Genomic DNA, 24408 nt, shown 5'->3' with positions numbered 1-24408 from the left:
CAGCTGTAATTGTAAGAGAAGTATAAGAGAAAAACAAATAGTTATCTTGTAGTAATCTAAGGAGTGAAGGATTAAATTAAGGTTTTCTGCTCATTGTGTTTTCTTTAGTTGTTGCCCATTGCAAACGTTTGCATCCTGTTTTCCGTATTTTCATGCTCCTTTTGTGCCCACCAATCCTTTTCAGTAAATTGTGATTCAGTTTTCAAGATATTCTAATGGTACCTTTTAGTCTTGATGATTTCACTTAATGCAACGATATAAAGGTTAATGGCATTTAGGAAATGAGCAAAGGCACATGGGAAAGAGCAAACCAACCAGGAGACGGTGAGCATTCATCTTCCTTGGATGGCCAGAGCAACATAATGATTAGTCTGCAAGCACAGCACCAGGGCTTGTGGCTTGCAGCCACAAACCTGTATTTTCTGGTCCTCTTAGGCTGGATTGAGTCAGATGAGCAAAGTCTTGGATGAGAACTCTCCACGGACTTGGCAGAAAAAATGAGTGTTATATCCTAACTCGGATTTTGTTGATATAAACAAAAGGAGAAATGTATATGGCCTTGAACTACAGAGAAATGAAAAATCAGCTGACTTCTCAGCCTTTTGGAACCAATTTCAAAGCTGATCAAATAGGATCTCGACTTCTCCAACTCCTAAATAAACAGAGTAGCACAATCTGAGCCCTTTGGAAGTAATAGCATCTTAAATCAGTTCCTTTGTCTCTGTTGTTGATAGATTATCGAGGGCTGTCTGTCAGTGTAACTGGAGAACAGGTTCCTTCCCTTGTTGTGGTTTGTAATTGCTTTGTGTTTTGTTGTTAGTGGTGTTTTTTAGGTTTTGTTTTTTTTTTTTCTTCAGCACAACAGAAAGTAATGATGGGATGAGGTCATTGTAGATCTGACTTTGCAGAGTTGGAAGCATCTAGTTCTGTGGAGGTACACTAGACATGGATGTATTTGGAACAGCAAAGCAGAGCCATCATGTGCTCCCCTCTTTCTCTCAACTCTTTTCCACTACTGTATATAATCGATCAGTTGCTGTAGCTCTGATGTTTACCACTTCTGTTTGGGGCTTAGTCTTAAAGGGCTTGTTCCAACAAATCCCTGCGTTTCTTTCCTTTTACTTGCAAATGATGTGAGCATCTCCTAGTTAGCAGCTGGTTTATTTGTTAAACCAAGGAACACAGCAGATTCTGTGGGACCCAGGAAAGGAAAACAGATGTTACCTTGATTCTGTACATTTCTGAATGCTGATATTTCTCTTTTTTCCCCTTCCAATATACCATAAACAGCTGATACCTGTTTTGTTTGTTTGTTTTCTCCCTCAACTACTTCTAAACCTTTCTAGATGCTTGGTTGCAGCCCAGTCTTCCCATACTCTTGGGAAGAAAGGTGGTAGTAGGTACAGATTGGAAAGAGTTATCGAGCTGCTTCCCTAGAAGCTTTTTTTTTTATTTCCCTAGGAAATAAAAAGCCAGACTACATGGAATCAGAAATGCAAGTATTCAGTCATACCCATTTTCTGGGAGTTGTGGATGGGATTAGATCGAAGATTCCCAGGTGCTGACATTGCAAACCCAGACAACTTAGATGTTAGAATCAAAAAATTCATTTGCAATTAATTAATTTATGGTTGCATGGAAAAGATGCTGCACTTTGGATGAAATGTTACTCTTTCTGAAGCCCACTGAACAGTTCTGAACGGTGCAGCCTTGAATATAAGTGGGATTTAAGTCTGCTAATGAAAAGAACTCTTGGGAAGGATGTGAGACAGAAAAGCAAAATTCCTAATGAAAACTAGCTGTAGTATTCTGGCAGTGTCTCTTTAAAAGTCTAAATATCATTGCACATCATCCTTTCAAGTTTTCAGTGGAATTACAGCGGCTAGGTTTTTGATTTCTGATGTCTCTCTTGCTTGTTAATCTGGTCCCATGTGGATTTATTGTACAAATCTATTTGGCAGCTGAAAATTGCCCTTTGATGAAGCTCATAGTCTAATCATGAACTCCTCAGGCATGGCAAATAAGAATGGGAGGTTGCAAAAGCACAGGCTAGAGGAGCCACGTTTGTCTTTTACTCTGCATGGATTTTAGAAGCATCTAAATTTCAAAGTCTTTTATACACAGGATTTTCTGCGAAGATTGATTTTTACCCCTCTTAGCATCATAACATTTGCCATGCTGGATCAGACCATTGGTCCATATGATCAGGTATCCTGTCTCATACAGTGTTTGGTTCCTCGTGGCTCCTAAGAGAACAAAACCAGGCTGTAGTGCAACTGATTCAATTACACTAAGACATGGAAAAGAAGAAATAATCCTACCGGCCCACCTGACCTGCCTCCTTTCTGCTTCATATGCTGCAGCATGAGGCCTGATTATTTCGAGGGTGTGGTAATGATAATGAGCAACTTTCTCTGTTGATAATTATGGCACTTTTCTGTCCCCTTTCGTAATATTTTCCCACACGGGATTTCCTGCAGCAGTGAACTCCACTAGTTCATACTAGTGATATTAGTGGTATTGGATATGCTGTCCAATATTGAATGTAAACTATATATTGAAATTTAATCTCACTTCCTCCTCCATTCTGTCCCTCCACTGATTTCTGCACTGTACTTCTCACAGCTGCTGTAGCTCCCAGGTTCTTTAATCTGCTGTTCTCTGCCACATCCACTGTTGTCTTTATTCATGGATGATCCAATCGTAGGTCCCTTGGTCTTGTCAAAAAGAAATCAAACTAACTCTATTCATTCTTGCCAACTTTGAAATCTGTAGGTGCATCCTTTCTTCTTCTTTTTTTTTCTCATCCAGTTCTTGTCTCTTTGGTCTTTCCTTTTTTATGTTCCCAATTGAGATTTATATTTTTTTTTCATATGTGCTAAGCTCCTGTACTGATAGCATTGTCTTTCCTCTTTCCCTTCTTCCACAACACTTATTTCAGCTTATGGTCCCAGAAAGAACCATCAGCTCTTCTGGTTTTGACCTCCTATACTACATAGGCAGCTTTGTACCAAACCCTCGTGTTTGTGTAAGATTTTTCATAGAAGAAAGAATTCAGACTGGATTTGAGAGCATCACATGATTGGAAATCCATCTGGTCCCCTGATATTTTGTTCCAGGGATCAGAAAGTGCTAAATATTATTTCCTTGTACGAATTTGAATTCGTCTGCCTGCTATTTTCAGATGTACTCTAGTTTTTTCTCTGTTGGTTTAAAGAGAGATTTAGTAACTTGCAGGTTCTTCTCTTAAAAATACTTACAATGCAACCAAGTTACCTTTCTGTTTTGATAATTAATTAAAACAGGCTGAATTCTATAATAGTTTGTATGAGAATGTGCAGGTAAGTACCTCTGAATTAGCTAAAGGAGCAAGTGGAAAGTCCTGTGCTAAACCACATTAAGCCACATGTCAACACTCTGAAGCAGAATTAAGGTGGCCTTAATTAAATTTGGCTTAACTCATTTCCAAAGTAAATTAAACCAAACTGAATTGCAAACACTTTAATTCTGAATAACGGAGGAGAAATATGTGTTTCTGAATGTGATAAACTTACAGATGAAAGAGGTTGCTTGTGCTGGGTAATCTATGAGGCAGAGAAGGCAATATGTTTAGACATGATATTTCTGGAGCTTCATGGCTTATCTTTAGGTAAGAGGCTCTGTTGTATACCACATATGGATGACAAAGAGAAACCTGCTATATTCTAATTTTTGTCCAAGGAAGAAATTTTTGATGCATGTGATGCCAGATGGTGGCTATCTGCAAGTGAAGATGCATGGTCAGAAAAGAGAAATTACAGCACACAGCCTATGGAAATGCAGACATTAGGGACAATTAAAAAGTGATTCACATACATACTATAAGTGGGGACAGATGAGAGGTGAACGAGCTGAAGACAGTAGAGATCAAAGAAGTTGTTGGCTACTCATAGTTGTGAGAGAAGGAGAATTTGGAGACATCCAAGTGCTGATGTTTTGCAGTATTTCTTTTACTCTCAGACACTCAAGACAGGCAGCTTCTGGAGTATAGAATATTAATCTTTGATGAATAGCTGCTGAAGTGAGACAAGGAATCGTTAAAATATTTTCAACCAAGTAATTATCATAAGCGAGTTCCACTTAGAAAAATGGACAAAGGAATAAACAAGTGTAAGTGTGATTTGGCGTCACACTTTCTTCTTAAAGCAAACAAATATGATACCAAGAGGAGCTTAGATGATGCATGTGGAAATGAGTGCAGTTGTGTGTCATGGGATACGTACGGTTCTTGGTGAAAAGGAAAGATGTATTATTGTTATTATCTAACAACTTTTTAGAGCTGAAATTGAGAGAAGGAAGAAAAGATGGAAAGGTAATGGTTGTGTAAATGATGGATAAACCGAACTGCTTTCCAGTGGTCATAGAGGAGAGTGGTCATAGAGACTTCTGTCTAGGTGTTATGTACCTGAGATTTTGTGTAGGCAGCAGTAAATTCTATTACAGATTCCGAACATTACAGATGATTATTTTCTAGTACAAAAGATGTTGTATCCAATATAGCTCTATTCTGGACCACACTATGATAGGAAAGGGTGAAATAATCTTCGGTGTGAGAGTTGGTGGTTACCTAGACACCAGTGATCATGACCCAATTACGTTTAATAAGGGCAGAGCGCATCATTTCTATTAACATGTGTTCATGTATGTTTTTCCCTTAATATGGGATAATAGTCCAGGACTGAGGATGTATTATAAATAAAGCAGACCACAAGAGAAAGAAAAAAAAGATTACGGAGGTATTATAAATTTTAAAACCAATGTTTTTAAAATAGATTCTGTTACATATCCCAAAAAAAGCTTAATTAAGAATTGAGAACACATTTAGTTAAAACCCATCTTGGTATAATAGTAAAGAGAAGGTGATAATTAGAGCATAGAGGACAGTGAATCATAACACTGATGAAGAATCTATGTAATAGATGGATTGTCAAGAGGTGGATTTCACTTCTTTTAGTCTGTTTCCTTTTTGCCAGTACTAATTGTTTACTAGAGATTCTGACAGATACGAGTAAACAGTGGTAGAGGCCATTTACCTAATCATGATCAAGATATTCTGAGGTGAAAAATGCATAGGTTAATTCTCTGTGAACAAAAGAAAAAGGGGAAAAAGGGTATCAGCCAAAGTAATGTAGGAATTAGATGTGGGAAGCTAAGAAAGTAACTGAAAATTCATGGCAATTGCTACTAAAGACAGTAAAAAAGAATTCAATGCAATGACTGGAAAAGAAAAAGCTATTCTTCTTATGACGTCTGATCAGAAATGTAACCTAAACCCCAAGGAGTTCTTTCTGAGAAGAGCCGCCTGAAGCCTGGTGTACTTCACAATTAAGTTCTGCCTTGGATTAAATAAGTTTTTCCCAAAGTATTCCTAACCAAATCTCTTACTGCGTGCCACCTCTTCTTGGCTATTGCGAAAAGTTTCCTTTGGTGGTGCTGGAAGTAGCAGGTGAACTTACACAAGAATATTGAATCAGAGATTCACTCAGAAACAAAATGAGAAAGGCGATTTTCAATGAGTTTGAAAACGATATTGCAAATGAGTCTGTGAGAGGAGTACAGCTACATACAATGGGAATAAAAAGCCCTGAAACACTGTCCATTTTGCAGTAGCTTATTCCTGGTAGAGATGACTTCTTTTACTAAGTAGGGTTTTAAGTATGTGTATGTTTTTGCCACATGATCAGAAGGACGGTTAGCATCTCAGTGGGAAGTATTCCTTTAAAAGCTGATGGCCAGCAGGCTACAAGTGGAAAGACTTGTTCTGACTTGGAGATAAATATAAAATGCTGTTAGCTTGTGAGGGAGCTGAGAATTGAATTAAGTAGTTTATTTGATTTGAAATGCTAATTCTGTGTGAAAACAATGGAGGACCAGCACTTGTTAAGATATTTCCTCTGCCGCTTTCTTTTTCTGTTATATTATGCCTTCAATTCCATTGTATTATTGTCTGTCTTGTGTTCTTTTTCCCAGCATTGAGAAGTAATAGAGTTGGATCTGACTTGTCATCTGGGTTGGGGAGAATGGGCTGTACAGCCATGTTGTGATGGCCCAGGGCATGCATGCATGCATCGCCAATTGGCAGTGATGGGAAAAAGGGAGACAGCTCTGTAACGCAGCATAAACACGCTTGAGCAACACAATACCTTGCTCACAACCTTCAGATGTCCTGCACCTGGGTGAACAGGCACCTAAAGTCAACACCGTGGCCAATACTACTGCTTTCCACCAAAGATGAAAGCACTGGATGAGCTATGTGATGGGCTTTATGTTCCCTGCAGTCTGATGGCGCATAGGAAGTTTGCAGCAGGCAGCTGGACACCATTTTCCCAGTGACCTTTTGCGAGCAGCCCTCTTGTCTTTTCTAGTGAGGGAGAATGAAGTAAATGGAGTCTGAAAACAGCTCAGACTGGCTCTGAAATAGTGACCGAAAGGTCGCTTTTCTGATCAAGCCATTGTCTTTGGTGATTGGAAGGGCTTCCAGAGGTCAAAGTGCTGAAGTTTTTCTAAATCAGGAATGCTTTCATGAGCCCCCGTGTGCACTGAAATGGCTGGAATTTCTGCTGGTTCATCAGTTGTAGGTAAATGTATTACATAGGCTGAATATCTGCAGCAAGCTACAGCACTGGTTCTGTGGTTTCATGTATTTGATCATCCCTCGCTCACATCAAATCCTTTAATTTGTGAAGCCTGATGTATGATTATGCTGGGGAGTGATATTAAATGTCAGCTTTGAAAATGGGCCTTGTCACGACTAATACGAAATTCACTCCTGTTGTTAATTTAATGAGATAGAGTGACATGCATCATACATTTATTAAATGACCATAATTATATTTATATTAATGCCAATCTCTGCCCAGGAGAGATTCAGGCCTGGCGTAATGGGACGTGTTCATAATGCAGAAGATCTCTGAATATAGATACAGTGAGAAACTCAGGACTGTAAAACCAAGGCCATGTTGTAGGCTGAGACCGAGTAGCTCTGAGATGCTTGGACAGCATTTTGGGTGGGTGAGGCTGTGAGCTTTGATGGAGGTACATGATTAGAGCTCGTGTCAGACCAACAGCTTTTTGGTTATTCCACATGCTGCAGGATTGGTTGAAATTCATTGAGGTATTGACTTGCTCTTAAATGTAATGCATTTGTATGTTCATTCCCTTTAAAAGGTCAACGAAGCAACTTGACAATTTTTAAAGGTAGCCTGCTGTGTCTGAAGTATATTTAGTTTCATGCTGTCTTCTCTGCAGGATATGATATCGAGTTGTTCTGGTGTTATACCGAGCATGTTGTGCATCGTTATGTAGACAAGATCATTGCTCAGACCTAGGAAACAAATAAGAATTGAATTTTTTTTCCGAATCTTTTTTTTTGTACAATTATGTTGTTTTAGGAAAATGGCCCTCGGTTATTGCTCTGGTTTCTTCTATCTGGTTGCATCAATTTCCTGGGAATAAACCAGATTTCTGGGACAGCGGCAGCTCTGCTTGTTGCAGGAGGCAAGAGCAGCCACTACTGAATTCAGTAGCTCCTGTCTGTTGCTTATGCTGATAGTGTCCACTTCTCCTACGCTGCATACTGATGTGTCCCCTGTCTTCACTCTTCTTGTCTGTCACTATAAACAGAGGGGAACAAAGTTGACAGTGTTGGATTGAAGGGCTGTAAGTGGTTATTGATTCCCAGCCTTCTCGCATGCATAGAGGTAGGGTATGTGTTAGAATACAGACACGAGCACACAAGTGGCAATGGCATGTTACTGCCACTGAGTTATGGGATGTGCATAATTGTTCTTTTCAATGCAGTAGCTAGGGGAACATCTGTATGCACACTAGAGGATGTGTTTGTGTGCTGCACTTGGAAGAAGTTGTGCCCAAAGATGTTTGTATGCATGCATTTATTTCTGGTTTTAGGCAGAACACAAAAGGTGTGCAACTGACATGCATATTTATTGCTTTAAATACATGTCTGTATTTTGTGCATCTATGCATAGCACATGTGGCTACCTTAAGGTCTATATTTTCTACGTACAGCTAGAATTATGTTGTGCTGTGTGTCATTCCTCTGTCGTATGACACTGTTTCATGGCTGTCAGTGGAAAGAGAAAAAGGAAGGGATGCATAACTCACCCTTTTGGCCAAACCATTCTTGCAAAGCACTTGTGGGAGCCTGGATTATCTCGTGAAGGGGAAAGGAAGTTCATTTCTAAATGAAAACTGAAAAGAAAAGGTACACAGCAATGATGAAGTTCAGGTTTCATTAGCTTTTGATGTCTGTTCACAGGAAAAAAATCATGTTTCCTTGGTGACCTTTTAATAAATGCAAAGCTAGGTGGGAAATCTGTCCTTCAGTTCCTTTGCATTTGTAACTAATTAAAGGTGTGGAGTGTGGTGTATAGGATTGCAATGAAGCCTGATGTCAGGCAGCACACTCGCAGTGCTGGGGTCTATGGATGTGTGCCTTGCTGTCCTGTGGGCTTCCACGTGCAGAGGAGATGGATGTCTTCTAAGGCTGTTTCGCATCTCCTCTTCTAGCTGAGATTGGAGCAGAAGGGTAAGGTGGGCTCCTCACACTGCGCAGCTCAGTTCTTATATGTATTGACACAAAGGGTGCTAAGGTGGTGGAAAGCAAAACAAAGCAGGCAATTGCTGTCAGTACAGGCTGTCTAAGCTGGTGTGACCTACTGCATTGTAAAGTGAGGGGAAGTGCCTTATTCCTTGTAAAGTATTTTCACTTCTGTTCATCCAGTGTTCATCAAGGTGTTGGAAGGAACGCAGCACATGTTCCTTGACTCTTCTACAGCTTTTTAGTAATATCTTTCTCAGCGTAGGTGTTGCAGAAATTAAACCAATCTGGTTACGTTTTGTGGCATAGGAAGACATTAATTGAGGGATGTATCTAAATCGCTTTAGCATGCAAGCCAAAAGTCATCGGGGACAAAGCTGTTACTAGGGCAGGAATAAAGGTCAGACCCTTGCTGACATGGTTGTCTTGATTAATTACTACACTAATCTCTATAACTCCTCTTCAGCAATATAATTTGGCCTCATCCCTTGCTTGTTTGTTGGTTGTTGTGGTTTTTTTTCCTTCCATTTTCTGCAACTTAGTGGTGAGAGAATTACTGAATAAACCCACATGGAAAATGCTACTTCTCTCTTTCCCACCTCTTGGCCAAACCTATGCCTCATTCCCCCTTAGTGTCCTGGGGGAATGTGTCTTAGTGTCCTGGGCAGCCTTAGCTGGTGGGGGCAACCAGCCCATGGCAGACAGTTGGAACTCTGTGATCTTTAAGGACCCTTCCAACCTAAGCTAAGAATCTATAATTCCACGATTCTTAGGGATTTGAGGAGTGATAGACAATTACTTGAATTACTAGGAACATGATGCATGGAACTGGCAAAATCAGTTCATTTGATACTATTTTCCTGCAGCTTTTTTTATGTAGGAAAGTACGAGGTCGGTGCAAGAAATCCTTAGCGTCCCTGTTCTCTGGGTGAAGTGTATTGAAGGGCTGAGCAGCCAACCATGGCTGAGGGCAGGAGGTGCTGGTAGTTTGGATTCTGCGACTAATACAGCTCTGGGGCTCATTGTTTTGGGACAAACACTTTTGAACACAGAGACTGTGCAGAGTCCATTAAGGATCACCAGCAGCATCAGAAGAAGATACAGAGGGGCTTGGAGAGGAGCAGAAGGCAGACTGAGTGAACGTGTGTAGTGAAGGGTAGTGAACCGAACCTGCTTTGGATGAACAAGAGGGAAGATTCCCTCCAGGTTACTGCCCAGTGGGAAATCAAAGAAATGAAGAAAATCACTCCGTGTTTCCTATTCAGCTCCTCATTCGGATCTGTTGTATTTTCCACTCCTCTGTGATTACGTCCGTGTCTCAGTCAGGTATTGTTTTCTGCTTGAGTTGGGAATGTTCCCTAAAGCTGTTCCGAGTGCGCAATACTCTCTCATTCTCTTTCCCAGGCCAATTTTGGAGTGAATTTTGGCAGATTACACAAGTGCAGAGTGTTTACTGTCCTGTCTTACATCATCATTTTCCCGTATCGTTTATTTTTCCTTTGACAGATTTTTAACACTGCCAGTCTAATATGCATCAGAGATTGTCGAGTATTACCATAATGCAGTGTATTGTGGGTAATCCCATGCAAATTGTTCTGTGGAAAGTCATGCTAAATTATCTTCTTGGGGGGAGAAAGAAAAAGGCTTTTGCTTTCATTTATTTTAACCGTTTGTTCTTTGGATTTCAGAGCAGCTGCCAGTGGCAATGATTTAGAACAGTTGTTTGACACTCGGCACCATGTGAGGCGATGCTCCTCCTCAAAAGACATGGTGCTAAATGCATGGCGTTGTGTACTGTGCTAGGTTTATTGTATACGTGTCTCCAGTGTTCACATTTAAAACGTTGGTAGGTTGTCTAAGGAAAAATCTGAGTGTATGTTGGGTTGGCACAGTGAAGGTAGGCATTGCCAATTTTTCCAGCTCCATTGTATGAACATATTGAGGAAATACCAGTTCTTGTGAGCCTGAAGTGCATCAGATGTCTCTTGGAAGAGGCAGATCTGATCATACACGCTCTTGTTTTCTTTTTTTCTTTATTATCAAGGTCATTTGCTTGTAAACTGGCTGCTTTGTTCTTTCTGAGGTCCATATTACTTCCCCAAACCGAGACAGTAATCCTCCTTCTGGATGGAACACTTGATTGTAGTAGAAATGATTGCAGTGTCACAAACAGAGGATTATCGTTTTAAGTGGAAATCATAAAAACAGGTTGAAAAAGACTTCTAAGAAAGAGGCAGCTTGTTCTTATGCAAATTTTCTCAGGTAGTACAGCTGCAAGATAAGAAGTCTTGAAAGCCTATAATCTGGAGTCAGCATCTTCTCTGTTAATACAGGTTTGCCTGCGTCACACTGTGAACGGTCAGTAGGTCTCCAAAGACTCAGAGAAACTTAGTTTATTCTTCTGAGGCCTACATGTCTTTCTCTTTTTGCATGATGCTCTGGAGGTTGAGGCATTACTCAGCTGCTGTGCATTTGCTTCTGGCTGGTCTCCTCTGAAAAAGACAAAGTGGAAATACTCATTGCAGAACAAGAGGAAATATAAGCTGCTTTTGTGTGAGTCACATCAGTTATCCCACTTGATAGAGATAGTTGCCTCCCCCTCACCCTACTTCTGTCTCTCTGATCTTGTTTCCCTTTCTTCAGTCTGTTCCTTACAGCCTTCAAACACCTGATTTCTTTTTCTCTTTCTTTCCAAAAGCACAGTAAGTGGAGAAGTTAAAGTAAGCCTTTGCTGGTGGGATTATAAGAGCAGTAAAGGCTTATAGGTGGTTTGAAGAAGTTTGTGTCTAATTGACACTCATCCTTGGTAAACAAGTCCAAACGTCTGAGCTCATGCTGCTGGTAGGTTCCTTGTGGGCAAGCAACAGGGGCTCATATCTGCTGTAATAATGTAGAATATTCAGTTTTGATCTCTGTTGTTTTTGTTTGCTGGTTCCTTTCTTTTGATACTAATCGTATTCTCAGCCAAAAGAGTGGTTTAAAAAAACCCCATCAGCCATCAGACTACTTGTACCAGCGGACATCTGGGTTGGCAATAAAGTGAGCCTTTGGACTCCGCAGACCTATAAATCCTGGTTAGCAGCTGGTGGCAACTGTTTCACCTGGAGGAACTTATCTTGATGTCTGGCATCTGGTTGTGTGGTCTGTATTCCCAAGACCCTTCACAGGATGTCCCTCCTAACCCAACCTTCTTGTAAAAAGATCATTCTTTCTCCCTGGGCCTTTTGGTAAAATACGTCTGTTAAGGTAACTTTCTGACATATTCAAGCTGCAAGAAGCATCCTGTATCAGAATAATTATGCTAACACCCATTAGAACACAGCCAACAAGCCCCTTCTTTGTACTCCCATCCTTCACCTTCAAAGGGAGCAGTTACCAGGCTGGATTCCTCACCAAACAGTGTGTCTCTTTCCTCTCTGATCTGAACTGGGCACGTATGCCTTTTGTGCTTTCCTGTGTATCCTTGGCTTGGGAAATCAATGGTTCCTTTGTTGCTTTAGAAGTGCTAATACAATGAATTCTGGAATTGTAGTTGCTTACTGTCACTGATCACTTGGAAGTGTGTTAGGTGGGGAAACCAGCTTTGGCAGCTGGCTGAAGATAACCAAAGAGAACTTGTGAAATGAAAAAAGATAGAAAATTGACATGAGAAATCCTTCATAATATAGGGGAAAAGGCGCAGTATAAGGGGACAGCCATACAATATATGTGAAATTTGAGAAACGAGAAAGGAAGGCTCAGAGCTGCAGATGGCTCTGTGCCCTTACCTCTCACTCATGAGTCTCTTTATGAAGACGTGTTTAAAGTAAATGTTTAAGGAGACCAACAAAGAGAAGGTCTTGGGCTGATCTGTGAATATGTGCATGGCAATTTAACTGCAGGAGCTGGCGTGTGGCGTGGCCCAGGCAAGGGGACTGCCATCGGGTAGAAGTTTTGCTCCGGTGCCAATGGAAGCAGGAGTCAGAGGAAATGAGGGATTTAGTATAGAACAGACTTAGATCTGGAAAAAAGAAGCATGCTCCAAGGCATAATCAAAAGGCTCTGGAAGGAAACAGTGGACCCTCAGGACTGGAATAATAAGGAATTGTGAAGGCTGAGATTTGGATGCATGCTGGAGCTATTTATGCTGTCCTGGGGCCACAGGCATGTTGGCAGAGCTGGTAGGCAGCCAGGACAGGCACAGAGCAGAATGCTGTGGAACCACTCTGGCTGTTTTATGCAGGAAGACAATGTCTGCACGTTATCTGTCGGTGTTATTTTATATTCAACCAAGGCTACAACACACAGAATCAGGTAAACCTCAGGTTTTATTGCTGTAAGAGTTATAAGGGAACAAAGGAACTGAAGATTCAAACTGGTAAAATCATTAATAATGGCCAGTGGGGTAGATAGCAGACATCTCAAACATGCTAAACAATGTGCTCATTCTGATTCCTTATGTTTTAAAATTTACTCCAGAGGTTGAGAACCACCAAAAAAAGAAAAAACCTACGAGAAACACAAGGGCAGGGAAGCACAGTGACTGAGTTAATTGCCTTGATGGCATGAGTGAAGGGAGATGCAGTATACAAAGTTTGTCATTTGTTAAGACTCATATTTAAGTGAGCAGCATTGGTGGACATCCTAGTTAAGTCAGAACTAAGGAGAAGAGAGTTTCCCTCACCCAAAAGAAATCCCAAAGGGATTGGAGTTTTGGGGTGAGGCACAAAAGGGTCATTTGTATAGTGAAAATCTACTTAAAAGTCTGGAAAAATAGGTGGGATGTATTAATCATCACTGGGGTGGGAAGAAATGGATAGTAAGGTGACTCCAGCTACCACTCTGTTTTGGTCTGTATTTCTTTAATGACTGAGAAATGAGGAGAACAGTAAAATGCTAAGATTTACTGTTTGCAGCTGATATGAATTATACAGTAGGAAGGAGGACAGCAAGACTGTGGTTACGGGAATGGAAGATAAAATACAGACGGTGGCGGGGTAAAGCATGTTTGAAGGAATAGTTTAAAGCATTCAAACACATGGTTGGGTTCTGAATTAGCTCTGACTGTTCAGGAAAACATAAGTAGCGATTAGAAAGACAGCTCAATAAAGATATCTGTGCCATGTGCAGCAGCAACAATAAAGAAGAAAGTGAGTAAGATGCTTGTGTATGTGAGAAAATGTAGGCTTGGAAGATGCTATAATATCCCTATAGACGTGAATGGTAGTACCTCCTTTGGACTGCTTTGTCTGTTATGAGTTATTTTCTTTGTAAGGCAAAAGAGATAATGAAAGGGGGGGCTAGAGGAAGCACACAGTGGCCTGGAAGGCAGATTCGATATGGGAGAGTATTAGTGATACTTGAGCTATTGAGAGAGAAAGGGAAAGAGTGCAGAGAGCTCAGCAGTAACACTCAGCACTGTGCTGGGGAGAGGCTTCACAGTGATGTGGATATTTGGTGGCAGCATAGCAGGAAGCAAACTCGCCACCCCATTAAATTCCACTCCATGTAACGTTGCTATCAGGCCAACATGCAGCTTTGCCGGTCTGCTTGTGTCTGTAATGTGCTAGCATGGGAACAGAGCACCAGAGATCCTGTGGGGCAGACAGCTATCAGGCTGGAGCATGCTGTGATGTCTGGGTCATGCTGTGCTGGCTTCTTTCTAAATGCACTCTAGTGCCTAAATCATTATGTTGGTGCAAAAGTGATACCATGATCCATCATGGGGTCTTATTTTGTATGGGGAAGAAAAGCGTACTAGTGTTGCTGTGTCATTTTGGTCAATACATATTTTCATCACCTCTGGGATGGGCAGAATGGCATATGTTTTATCAGAGTAAGAGGGAAAGGCTTCAAAGCTTTCTATATTGCAGATTATAGTATAGTGAATTTCAAAATAAAATCTACTTTGTAATTTCCCAGTAACTATAAATACTTGCTCTGCTTTAAAGCCACACAGAAAAATAACAAGGTGTTGTGTAACATAGAACAATATGGAGGGCATTTCATGAAAAGATACAATTGGTTCTTTATATAACACATAATTAACCAGGAGAACCTGATAGTGAATGACATTGTGGAGACAAATACTGTACTAAGAATGTTCAAAACAGGTTAGACGCTTTCTGAATAGCATCTGTATTTACGTTAGCCAGAATAAACATCATAAATCCTTTTGTTGCCAAGCATGTGGTGATCACCAGCCAGGATTAGGAAGTTATTTAACTCCCACGGTGAAATATGGCCAAATGAGTTAAACTCATAGCTGAAAATGCTTGGGTGGGCCTGGAGTCTGCTCACTTTTCTGTATGCTGAAGTTATTCATACAAGCAGAGAAGTGGAAGTAGAGAGGGAGGAAAAGTGATCCAGGGATTAAACTGCCAATTTAGGACTTGCAAAAATTCAACTTCTTGCTTTCCCAGACTGCTTTTATGAGCTAATTCATTTGACACAGACTCTCAGATGTACTTAGAGCTCCACCTCACATTTAATCTTCAGGCACCTCAGGCTATAACCTGGCTGTGACTTGTTCCAGGTTCCATAGAGTTCACACAGCAGAAGGTGTACGAGTGAGAGAAAGCCGTGGGTAGACTACAGATGAATGTTGAAGGCACAGTCAGATGGGGTAACAGCAGTTAACCTGTTGCCAGTACTGGAACCTGCATTAAAGACAGAAATGTTCTTGAACAAAGCACTTGGTTGTCACCAGTGTAAAGTAGTTTTCTTTTCTTACACTGCCCCAGAATCACTGTATGACCTTGAACAGTTTCCCCATTTCTTCTTCTTGTCTGCCAAGTAGGAGAGTTAATTATCTGGAGCACTATTTGTTTTCTTTCAAGAATTAGCACTTATTTTTTCTATTTATTTTCTGTTTTGTTGTTGTTGTTGTTTTTCCTGACAAACAAACAATGACAACAACAAAAACATACTGACAATTCCCACTACTTTTGTTCTTTGCCCTCTGGACCTTCTTTATGGCTCATCTACGTTGGTTTTGCTTTCTGTTTTTGTCCATCTTTTATTCCTGATTCAGCCACTTTTCACAGTTATGCCCCACATAAATGTATGCATTGGTCCCAGTGATACCCAAGAAGTGATCTGGCAAAACTGGACCTTCTGGTACCATGTACTACCTTCCATCTCAGGAAGCAATGCGAAAGAGGTGCACCAGCATCCAGCAAGTATGGAAGCATTCCATACCCAACCACTACTGCTCTGTGTGAGTGTGCAGTCTCTGGGGGAGGGTGATGAGAATATATCCCCATCTTTATGCTTACTTTGGTTGGCTATCTATGCTATCTGAATAAGTAGAACTTGACAACCAGTTTTACCATTTGCTAAATCCTCAGTTCTCTTACAAACAGGCCTTTCAGGCCTCTTTCTGCTCTCTGATCTGCTTTCCTCCATCCCTTGAACAATCTAGCCTGTAGCATCTTTAGCCAGGGAAAGAGTCCGTTTGAATGACAAATCAATAACCCATCTTGTGACGAAACAAAGAAGTTTGCTCAGTCCCAGCTGAATCAGAGCATCAGCTAAATTCAGCAGATTTTCAGGGAGGGTTGACAGCAAGCTGGGCCTTGTTTCCTCACCTAGTAGCCAAAGTACTGAGGAAAGCGAGGATGGGCATTCATAACGAAGCACACCTCTCCAACAGTGAGATGGGGATTGAGGTTTCCATTAGTTTTCCTCTTGTTATCATTCCTCCACATCAGCATCCACTGACCTCAACCACCCCTCCCTCTTTCTCATCCTTTTATCTCTCCAGTCCTTTTATCTTCTGTCTTTAACTCAACCCCTCTCATCTTTCTAGAAATTCAAGCTACCCAGTTTTTTTTCTCCATCTTCAGCCTTTTCTGCTTGCTTAATCCCTTTGAAATCTTTTGGCCCAAATTTCTGTCCCCTAAACTTTGTCTGTTTAGAATGTCATACCTACTGCTTAGGGATCTCTGGGCCATGAGAAAAACTGGCTTGTTCCCTACTGTCCTCATCTCAATAGCTGGTTCCCCATTGTGCATCAGCATGTTTTCTTTCACAGGGGTTTAAAGGACACTATCTTTTGGGGCTGGCCCAGGCTAAAATTTCATCTGCAGGCACCAAATGTTTCATTCAGCTGTGTGGTTTGTCCTGTGCAGCCTCGAAGTAGTTTCTATTAGTATTCCAATGGAGAGCTCACTGATGGAATTAGTGGGAAACCAGACTGCCAATTTATTTATACCCAGCCTTAGGGCATAACCATTGTGCATGTGTAAAGCTGTTGAGATGCAGAGTATACTCTGCATGTGTGTGTGTATGTGTTGACTGGAAGTAAGTTTGCAGGGAAAAATATTGCCTCAAGGATTGAACAGTGCCCAAAAGTGACCGTACTGTGTGCCAAAGATCCCTTTTCTCTGAACGCAAGAGAAAAATGATGGCTCTGAAATCTGTTGTCTACTTGTGTTTATTAATATCTTTCAACTCCAGTTTAACTGCAGCTCTTGTTACCCTGGTGGAGAGAGAAAATTCTAATTTAACTTCTGGAGTCCTTCCACCTTCAACAATATCTGTGTTATGAAACTATCGCTGCCTTTGGCTTGTGGGGTTGTTTAAAGCATATGAGTAATGAATAACGAAGTTTTCCCATTACATTGTCTCTTAGCCTGTGATGTGTTTTTAGGTAAATTGAGAGACGTTGGAAGCATTTAGTTGTGAATATATAGTTGATGCATCAGTGCTGAATGCGAATGAACTCTTTTTCCGGTATAATTTCATCAACTTTCATTAGGAGAATTTTTATTGCCATTATCTTGGCCAAATGATAAATCACGGAATAGCTTTCTTATTTTTCCCCCTCCTTCCGTGTTTCCTATTACTGTGACACAGTGTCATTTAGGAGATGCAGATGAACACCTCACTGCCCTGTTATGATAAAAACAGTTTGGGCAGAGAACAAATGTACTGGTTTAACTAGACCAAGAGCTAATAGGTTGTGTTCATTTAATTCATCTGATTAGCCATGTTGAGTTCCTCTGGAATGTTTCTTCCCACCAAATCATATATACAGATACATCCAGATATTAGAGCATGGTGATGTCTCTTACCATACTGTCTGCTGTGGTATGAAAAAATGAGAAGAGATTAGCAAATAATGTCTAGTTCCATTATTCTTTATAACAGCCAGGAAACTATAAACCTGTTATCCTTTAACATTATGTCTTCAAAAGACATGCATGAGGGGGCCCAGGGGACCAGTGGGCATATTTGTATTGCGCAGCAATGTGTGTATTGAGCCAATGCTGATCCAGACTGGCACTTTCATGTTATGAAAAGCAGAAACTATGCAAAGATATGAGCTGATCATCAAAGAAGAATACCTTTGTTAGCATATCCATGAGGCTAAACTAATTAAGACTGATGATCTTGTCTGCAGCTTTCTGGTACAGTTTTCTGATTCAGACTTTGCTTAGATTTTGCTGGCTTGGAAGACTGCACTGCACTCCGCTTCTCATACAGATGCCTCCAGAGGAGGATGGAGCCATGTAGGATTGTGATGGGGAAAGATAGGGTCTCTGAGAGTTCAGGACATTGCAGAGGACCTGATGGCAGGTAGAACAGCTTCCTCCTGCATGGTAGTGGCAAACGGGTTATATATTGTCACTGTGAGTAGAAACAATCCAGCTTGACTGCTGTGGAGCTTCTTAACCAAAATCAAAAGTTCACCACTTCTCTTTCTTTATCTCTTGTAGAATTTCAAGAATTTCAAGCAAGGCAGGAGGGGCTGGTTTCTACCCAGAGCACCAGCTCTTGGCACTGCTGGCAGATATCATTAATGCTGTTAGTTTGATGCATCAGTTCTGTCAGCATCTTCACTTTAATGGTAGTCACCAATGCAGCTCCAGCTCCTGCCTCTGCTGAGAGCTGAGGAAGAAGAGGGAGAGCATTGTCTGAGTTGGAAAATAAAAGACTGCCTGTGTTTGAAGTGAATTAAATGTGTTAACTTGTAATGTTCTAGCTGAGGTTTCCAGCTGTTATTCCCGAGCTGTCTGTTCTCGAAGCAATATGGGTCCATCATAAAGCAGCTAACTTCAGAGCATGAGCACTTACTGTCTGAGGCTTCTCAGGTGTATTATACTTTTATTATTATTATTTCTCTGTTCATAGTTTCCTAAGGCCTCTTCATATCCTGAATAAAACCCTGGGGAATTGTAAGCCCACAGGCTGAGTTTTAGCACTGTCACTATTCGCATCTCCTGGATTGATAGGTATTTAGTGTGCTGCCTGGATCCTGGAAACAGGACCCTAAGATACACCCCAGGGAAAGCCCCAAGATGTTCCTTGTATTTTTTACCCCTGAGAGAATAATTCCTTTGCTGTGGAAGTGACTTATTTTTGCTCAGAAATGTCACCATTTCCACCTGCCAATTGTAACTGCCACACTAAAATGTCTTCTGAAGTAAAATAATGGAAGTGAGGAATCTATGTAGAGCTGCTAGGCCCTCGTTGTTTTGTATTAATGACCATTGGTTCCTCTAAGCCTCTTCATCTATTTTCTTCCCATTATTAATAATTACTATAGTTCATTGCACCTGGCTCTTACTTAGCAAAGCTTGCAGTGATTAGGATGGGAGAAGAAATGGTGTTAGAGATTTGCTGACTGCTTTAAAGATATTTAAGAGACTTTCTGAGAGCAGAAGTCAGATCTCCAGAGTCCTTTGTCTACGCCTGGCAGGGAGGCTCTGTTTTCTCATATTGTTTGTGTGCTCTTCTAGGCACGTCCTCTGCTTATCTAGCTGTCCAACCACTCAGTATATGTACAAGCTCAAAATAATGCATTATTTGTTCATTATTCATTATTATAATTACCTATTCATATTTATTCATATAGTTTGAGAAAACAAGCAGAATTTCAATGTGGTTACTATAGGAAAATGTGTTTGTTATCAGATAGGGCTGCTTTAATGTTAGATTTTATTTGTACATGCTGGACTTGCTGGAGTTGAAGTGAAGGCATTCGCCTTGTAAGACATTTTGTGGCCTCTAACAAACATGAACCAAAAAAAAGCATTACAAGGGAGCTGTAGATGGTCACTTGGGAAGCCTCTTTTTTCCATCCACCTCCATGCTGTTGGCTCCCAATTTCTCTCAGCTGTGCAGAAGATCCTAGAGAAATTATAAGTGCAACCTTACATAGGAAACATAAACAAATTAAAGAAGGCAAAACAAAACTAACTACTAAGAAACAGGAGACTGGAGCTCAGCCCCCTGTTATCAGTTACTGGTATATTATATATATATAATATATAATATATATAATATATGGGCTCTGTTACCTGTAAGATGTGCAGTAACAAACACCGAGTGAAGGGTCAAGAGCAGGCCATGCTGGTGTGGAGCACACACTGTGCTTGTGGCTGGTGCCAGGGCTGTGAGCACGGACTTATGGCAGTTGCTAAGGAAACAGTCTTGGAAATGGGATTGGAGTTCTTGTCAGAAGGTTAGCTGCAGAAATGGTTTGTGCTTCAAAAGCACACGGGGCTGATACTGACAAAGGCTGCAATTGTTCAGCAATTGATTCAACCCCTGGTGTGATAGCATTAAGGAGTAACACATGATGTGATCACTAAATGCCAAAGATGAGGGATTTTGCAGTTTCTTTGGGTTATTTTCGGTGACTCTTTTGTGGTTTTGGAGGTTTTTTTTGGTCTCTTGCCATCTCACTGCTTGTGAGAAACTACCAGTAATTACACCGGATTACTCCTATGTAGGCCCTTGATGTGTTACTTTTTTGTTGGGTCTTTATTTTTTTAAGTAGTGAAAAAGCATGCACAGACAATTCAAAGTCAGGGCTCTTCCATGTGAGGATCCACAGCTTGAAGGAGTCCTCTTGGAAAGGTGATGTTGATAATCCCAGTCCTGTTTTTGCATTTCTTTGCCTGCACGTCCCTACTAGAGACATAGGCTTTTAATACACTGAGAAATTCCTCAGAGTTATTTGTTATTTTGCAATTACTTTGTAATTGATTTTCTTAAAAAGCAATTCATAACTTGTTAAAGATGTTCCCTCCTTCCCCTCTTCACTGTTTTTTCTCTAATCTCTGCCACTGTCCAGTATTTACAGTCATAAAACCTATTTGTTTCCCATTGCTTAGGGAGATGACGCTTCTAGAGAGAGAAAAAAGATGAGACCTAATGATTTGTAAGAGTGTATTTAGTCAGATCCTCTTGGGGTATGAGTCTAATTTGTACAGTGACAACTTCAGTGTAAGTAACCAGAGCAGTTACACTACTTGCCTCTGTTGCCTCTGTAAAATAGAAGCTATTTTAGAATAGATCCTGTAGAACAAATGCTATCATTGAATTCATGATTGACTGTATGGGAACCTGAATGAGGTGATACTGTAATACTAAGAGCTGTCCTTCTGAAAAACAGTCTCCCAACACCTGCGCTTTGTACACTCAGCAATGAAACTTCCTCCTTTTTTCCACCAGGGCCTGCAGCTGGGAACTCAAGAGCTGGAGGAGATGGGAAGCAAGTTTTGCCTTGCTCTGCTCATTCTGCACCTCAAATCCTTGCCCTGCAGCAAGAAGGTGATGGCTCAGGCAGCGCTACTCCTAGATCTGGAGGAAGAGATAACAATAACAGACCGGGCACAAAGGTCAGTGACAGTTTCCTTACAAATTTCATTTTCCTCTCAAAATATTTCTTGAGCATATGGATGGCACTGTCTCAGTGAATTCATCAACAGGAAACTGAAGTTTCAGGTGATACTCTGTCCACCTCAGATCTCCTCTGTGGAGTCAATCTCCTACAGGGAAGATGTTCTCTAGGTGAAGGACTTTGATGGTATGATTTAGAAACAGTATGCCTGATTCTGCAAGGATTCGCACAGTCATTCCTCTTTTCCTCACAGCATTGTATCCTACAGACATATGAAGCATAGGTTTGTGATTTTTGGTGCGTGTGATGAAGTCATTATCCAAACAACCATATGGGAGGTGTTTTTTCCTAATTGCAAAATTCATTTCTTAGCTTCCTGTGTTCAATGGGATGTATGCAAGTGAGGTTGCCTCATATGTGGGGAATTTGGCCTGGGTAAAGGTCAGAATATGGGATGCTTCAGCTGTGATGAAGCAGAAATGTATGTGCTCTTTCTAAACCATGCTATTCCTAGTTCTACATGCAAGCACTTACTCTTGCAATATTGTTTTTCCAAGACAAATGGAGGAAAAAATAACTGAGTGATGTGATATGATTTGAAGTTCCCAGTGGGTTTGTTATCAAAGAGTGCTTCCAGCTTCATCAATGAAAAGCCAATTTTTTCTGTTGCAGAAATGCCCCCATAATTTACAGCAAACTTCCAGTCTTCCCCCTGCAGGAATACTTAACTGACATTCGCACCACCTGTTCCTCATGCCTGAAACCATTCTTACAAGCTTGTTCGTGGTTTTTAATGTTTATGGGGAACAATGAAAAAAAGAGAACTAAAATATAGAGACATTCCTTTTGTATAGCTGTGCTCACTTGTACATATGAACACATAAATGAAGCAATTAACATGTATCCTAAATGGTTTCAGTACTGGGGACAGCCATCCGAGAAATCGTTGGTGTCTCATTAGAGAGAGCTACTGAAGCCTGGCCAGGTGGATGAATTTGAGATATAAATCAGATTTTCCAATTCTGAATTAGAGCTGGAGGAGTTTTTGCATGAAAGTAACTTCAGGGAAGGAAAATATTGAACTCTGACTTGTCCCAGACACTGAAAATAAGTTGGTCATACCAACTCCATGAGCACTTTCTCTCATTTGTGTGGTTTTCCATTACCTTTTTCTTTGGTTGGTTTCATGTTAGTGAGCATTCATTTCATTTTTCCTGATGTTGTGTGGGCGATGAACCTTTACCAATATAGCAGCTCTCTAATGACAAATACTTTTAAAGAAGTTAAGAATTAAAGAAAAATCCCTTACCTTGTACAGCTCCCATGCCATTCCATATCTGTTTGTGGTGGTCAAAAGCAAAGCGCTCTGTCCCTTCAAGGTTCTGTGTCATCTGGGGATGGGATGTCACTGCTGAAGGCAGTGTGATGGTTACTTGTTCATTTTCACTCCAGTGGGTGGAATTGCAGATTTATGGAGTTCTGATGGGTTAGGTGCAATTAGTTGGCATTTGTAGTACAAGTAAACATTACATTGTTTGCTCCTGTCTAAAGATTTGCCATATTACAGGAGCTTTTTGCAAAAGATCAGGAAAAGGGAGATGTGGGGACCAAGGGGCTTGGCTTGTAAGTGTATTCTATTTTATGATAAATAATTCATTGAAAAGGATTGTGCAGCTTATTGATTCTGATTCAGAAAATTAATATTTTGCTTCTGGGTTTCTTTGAGTCTCGCCAAGAGAACTGCATAATTTGATTTTAGAGGGAATAAGAGGCCTAAAGCAACCAAAGGAAGAATGCAGAATAAAGAGAGCACACTGCTATGGGCAGGAGAGCAGCTGTATCCAGGCCTCTCCCCCAGCTCAGACTTTGAAATAAAATAATGCATAGACTATGAAATAAAAAACTGATTATCCATCAGAACTGGAGGTTGCAGTGTGGGGTTCCACTCGGTCTAATCTTACTCTGTAAAGATGAAATCCAGTCTTTCTCCATTTAGGTAGCACAGGGAGCTCAGCAGAGTCTTTCTGCTTACTGGTGGTGTGTCACTACATCAATGGTAATTATAGTCTACTTTTGCCAAGACTAGAGCTGTCTTTCATGGTTTAAGGAGCAGGAAGTGTTTATAGCTTAGAACCAGTGCTGTTGTCTTCTGTAGTTACCACAAAAAACACTTGAACACTTTCTATGCTTTCCTCTTGTGAGGATGGAAATAACCCAAATTATTTTTGTACCTTTGCCAAAGCAGAGTTGAACTCGGGGCCTGCAGGTGCTACACAGGAGCGACCTAAATGGTTACACTGTGGGATGTCTTTCTTGTGTGCTTTACACTGTGAGCAGAGGTGGTTTAAACACCTTGCAGGCAATCCCTTTTCCAGACCTCTGTACTGTGTAATGAATAGTGGGTGTTTAAGTGGGAGCCAATGGGTCTGACTGCAGCTTAAGTTTGTTTTTGGTAGAGCGTGTTGCAGAAGACTGTCTTGACTGACTTTCTCACCTAGAGAAAGATACACATATGGATGTTTCCTATCAGAGCAGGATTAACAGTGTCAGAAGAAAACGATGACTGTCACTCGACCTTGATGAAAATACGATCTTTATTTAGTTGATAAGGTTCTATTTTGCAGAAAACATGCTGAAATTGCTCTGACCACTCCAGCTGTGATCAGTGAGATTAATTGCACAGTGCTTATGTTCAATACATCTATCTAATTTTCTAAATGTGCATTTCTGAGTGCCCGTCTCTATAGTACTCCGGGTGACAGGTCAAGCCATGGAAAGAGAAGTTAATCCAGTACTGGACAGATCTGACTTCCAGGTGATATGTCTCATGGCAAAGGTACATAGATCACAAGCCAGAGGTCTTTTATGTTACGAAACTCCTACGGTTCATGTTCTGCGTTTGTGTCTTTTTTTTTGTCATGGTGTCTGGTGTGCGTGGCATTGACTTGGCATCTCAGCATCTCCCTCCAACAGCGAACATTTTCACCTGTCAACGTTTATAACTGGATGTGTCTTTTAATTTTCCTCTTAGAGCTCTCTCTGCTCAGGGCATTTTGCAGCCTTACTTTTCCGCTACTGCTGTGAGGAGGATGAAGGAGCAGGCTGGACACTGGCTACTTCTCTAGAATAAACTATTTGCTCTGTCAGAGTCAGTGAGCGGTAGATCGAAGCAAGGTAATAGCTACTGGGGAAATGA

The 24408-nt window shown here is 40.8% G+C and overlaps 1 protein-coding gene and 1 long non-coding RNA gene across 2 annotated transcripts in view; one reads left to right on the top strand and one right to left on the bottom strand.

The window, feature by feature from the left end:
• Nucleotides 1-24408, top strand: part of LOC146755312 (cytosolic carboxypeptidase 4-like) — a 279729-nt gene that overhangs the window by 142661 nt on the left and 112660 nt on the right. Inside the window, exon 6 of the mRNA XM_085525716.1 lies at nt 21044-21210. Within this exon, the coding sequence (XP_085381842.1) occupies nt 21044-21210 (167 nt within the window). The remainder of the gene's footprint in view (nt 1-21043; nt 21211-24408) is intronic.
• On the bottom strand, nt 16500-20041 carry LOC146755314 (uncharacterized). Its single transcript, XR_014938147.1, has 3 exons — nt 19885-20041; nt 19623-19714; nt 16500-18472 (listed from the first exon to the last, which is right to left on the bottom strand). It is a non-coding gene; the product is annotated as an uncharacterized LOC146755314 (long non-coding RNA).

This window comes from Coturnix japonica, chromosome 33, assembly GCF_054131305.1.
Source record: "Coturnix japonica strain WE chromosome 33, WE-NBRP24, whole genome shotgun sequence".
Taxonomy (NCBI): Eukaryota; Metazoa; Chordata; class Aves; order Galliformes; family Phasianidae; genus Coturnix; species Coturnix japonica.
This window is presented reverse-complemented; position numbering and strand designations above follow the sequence as displayed.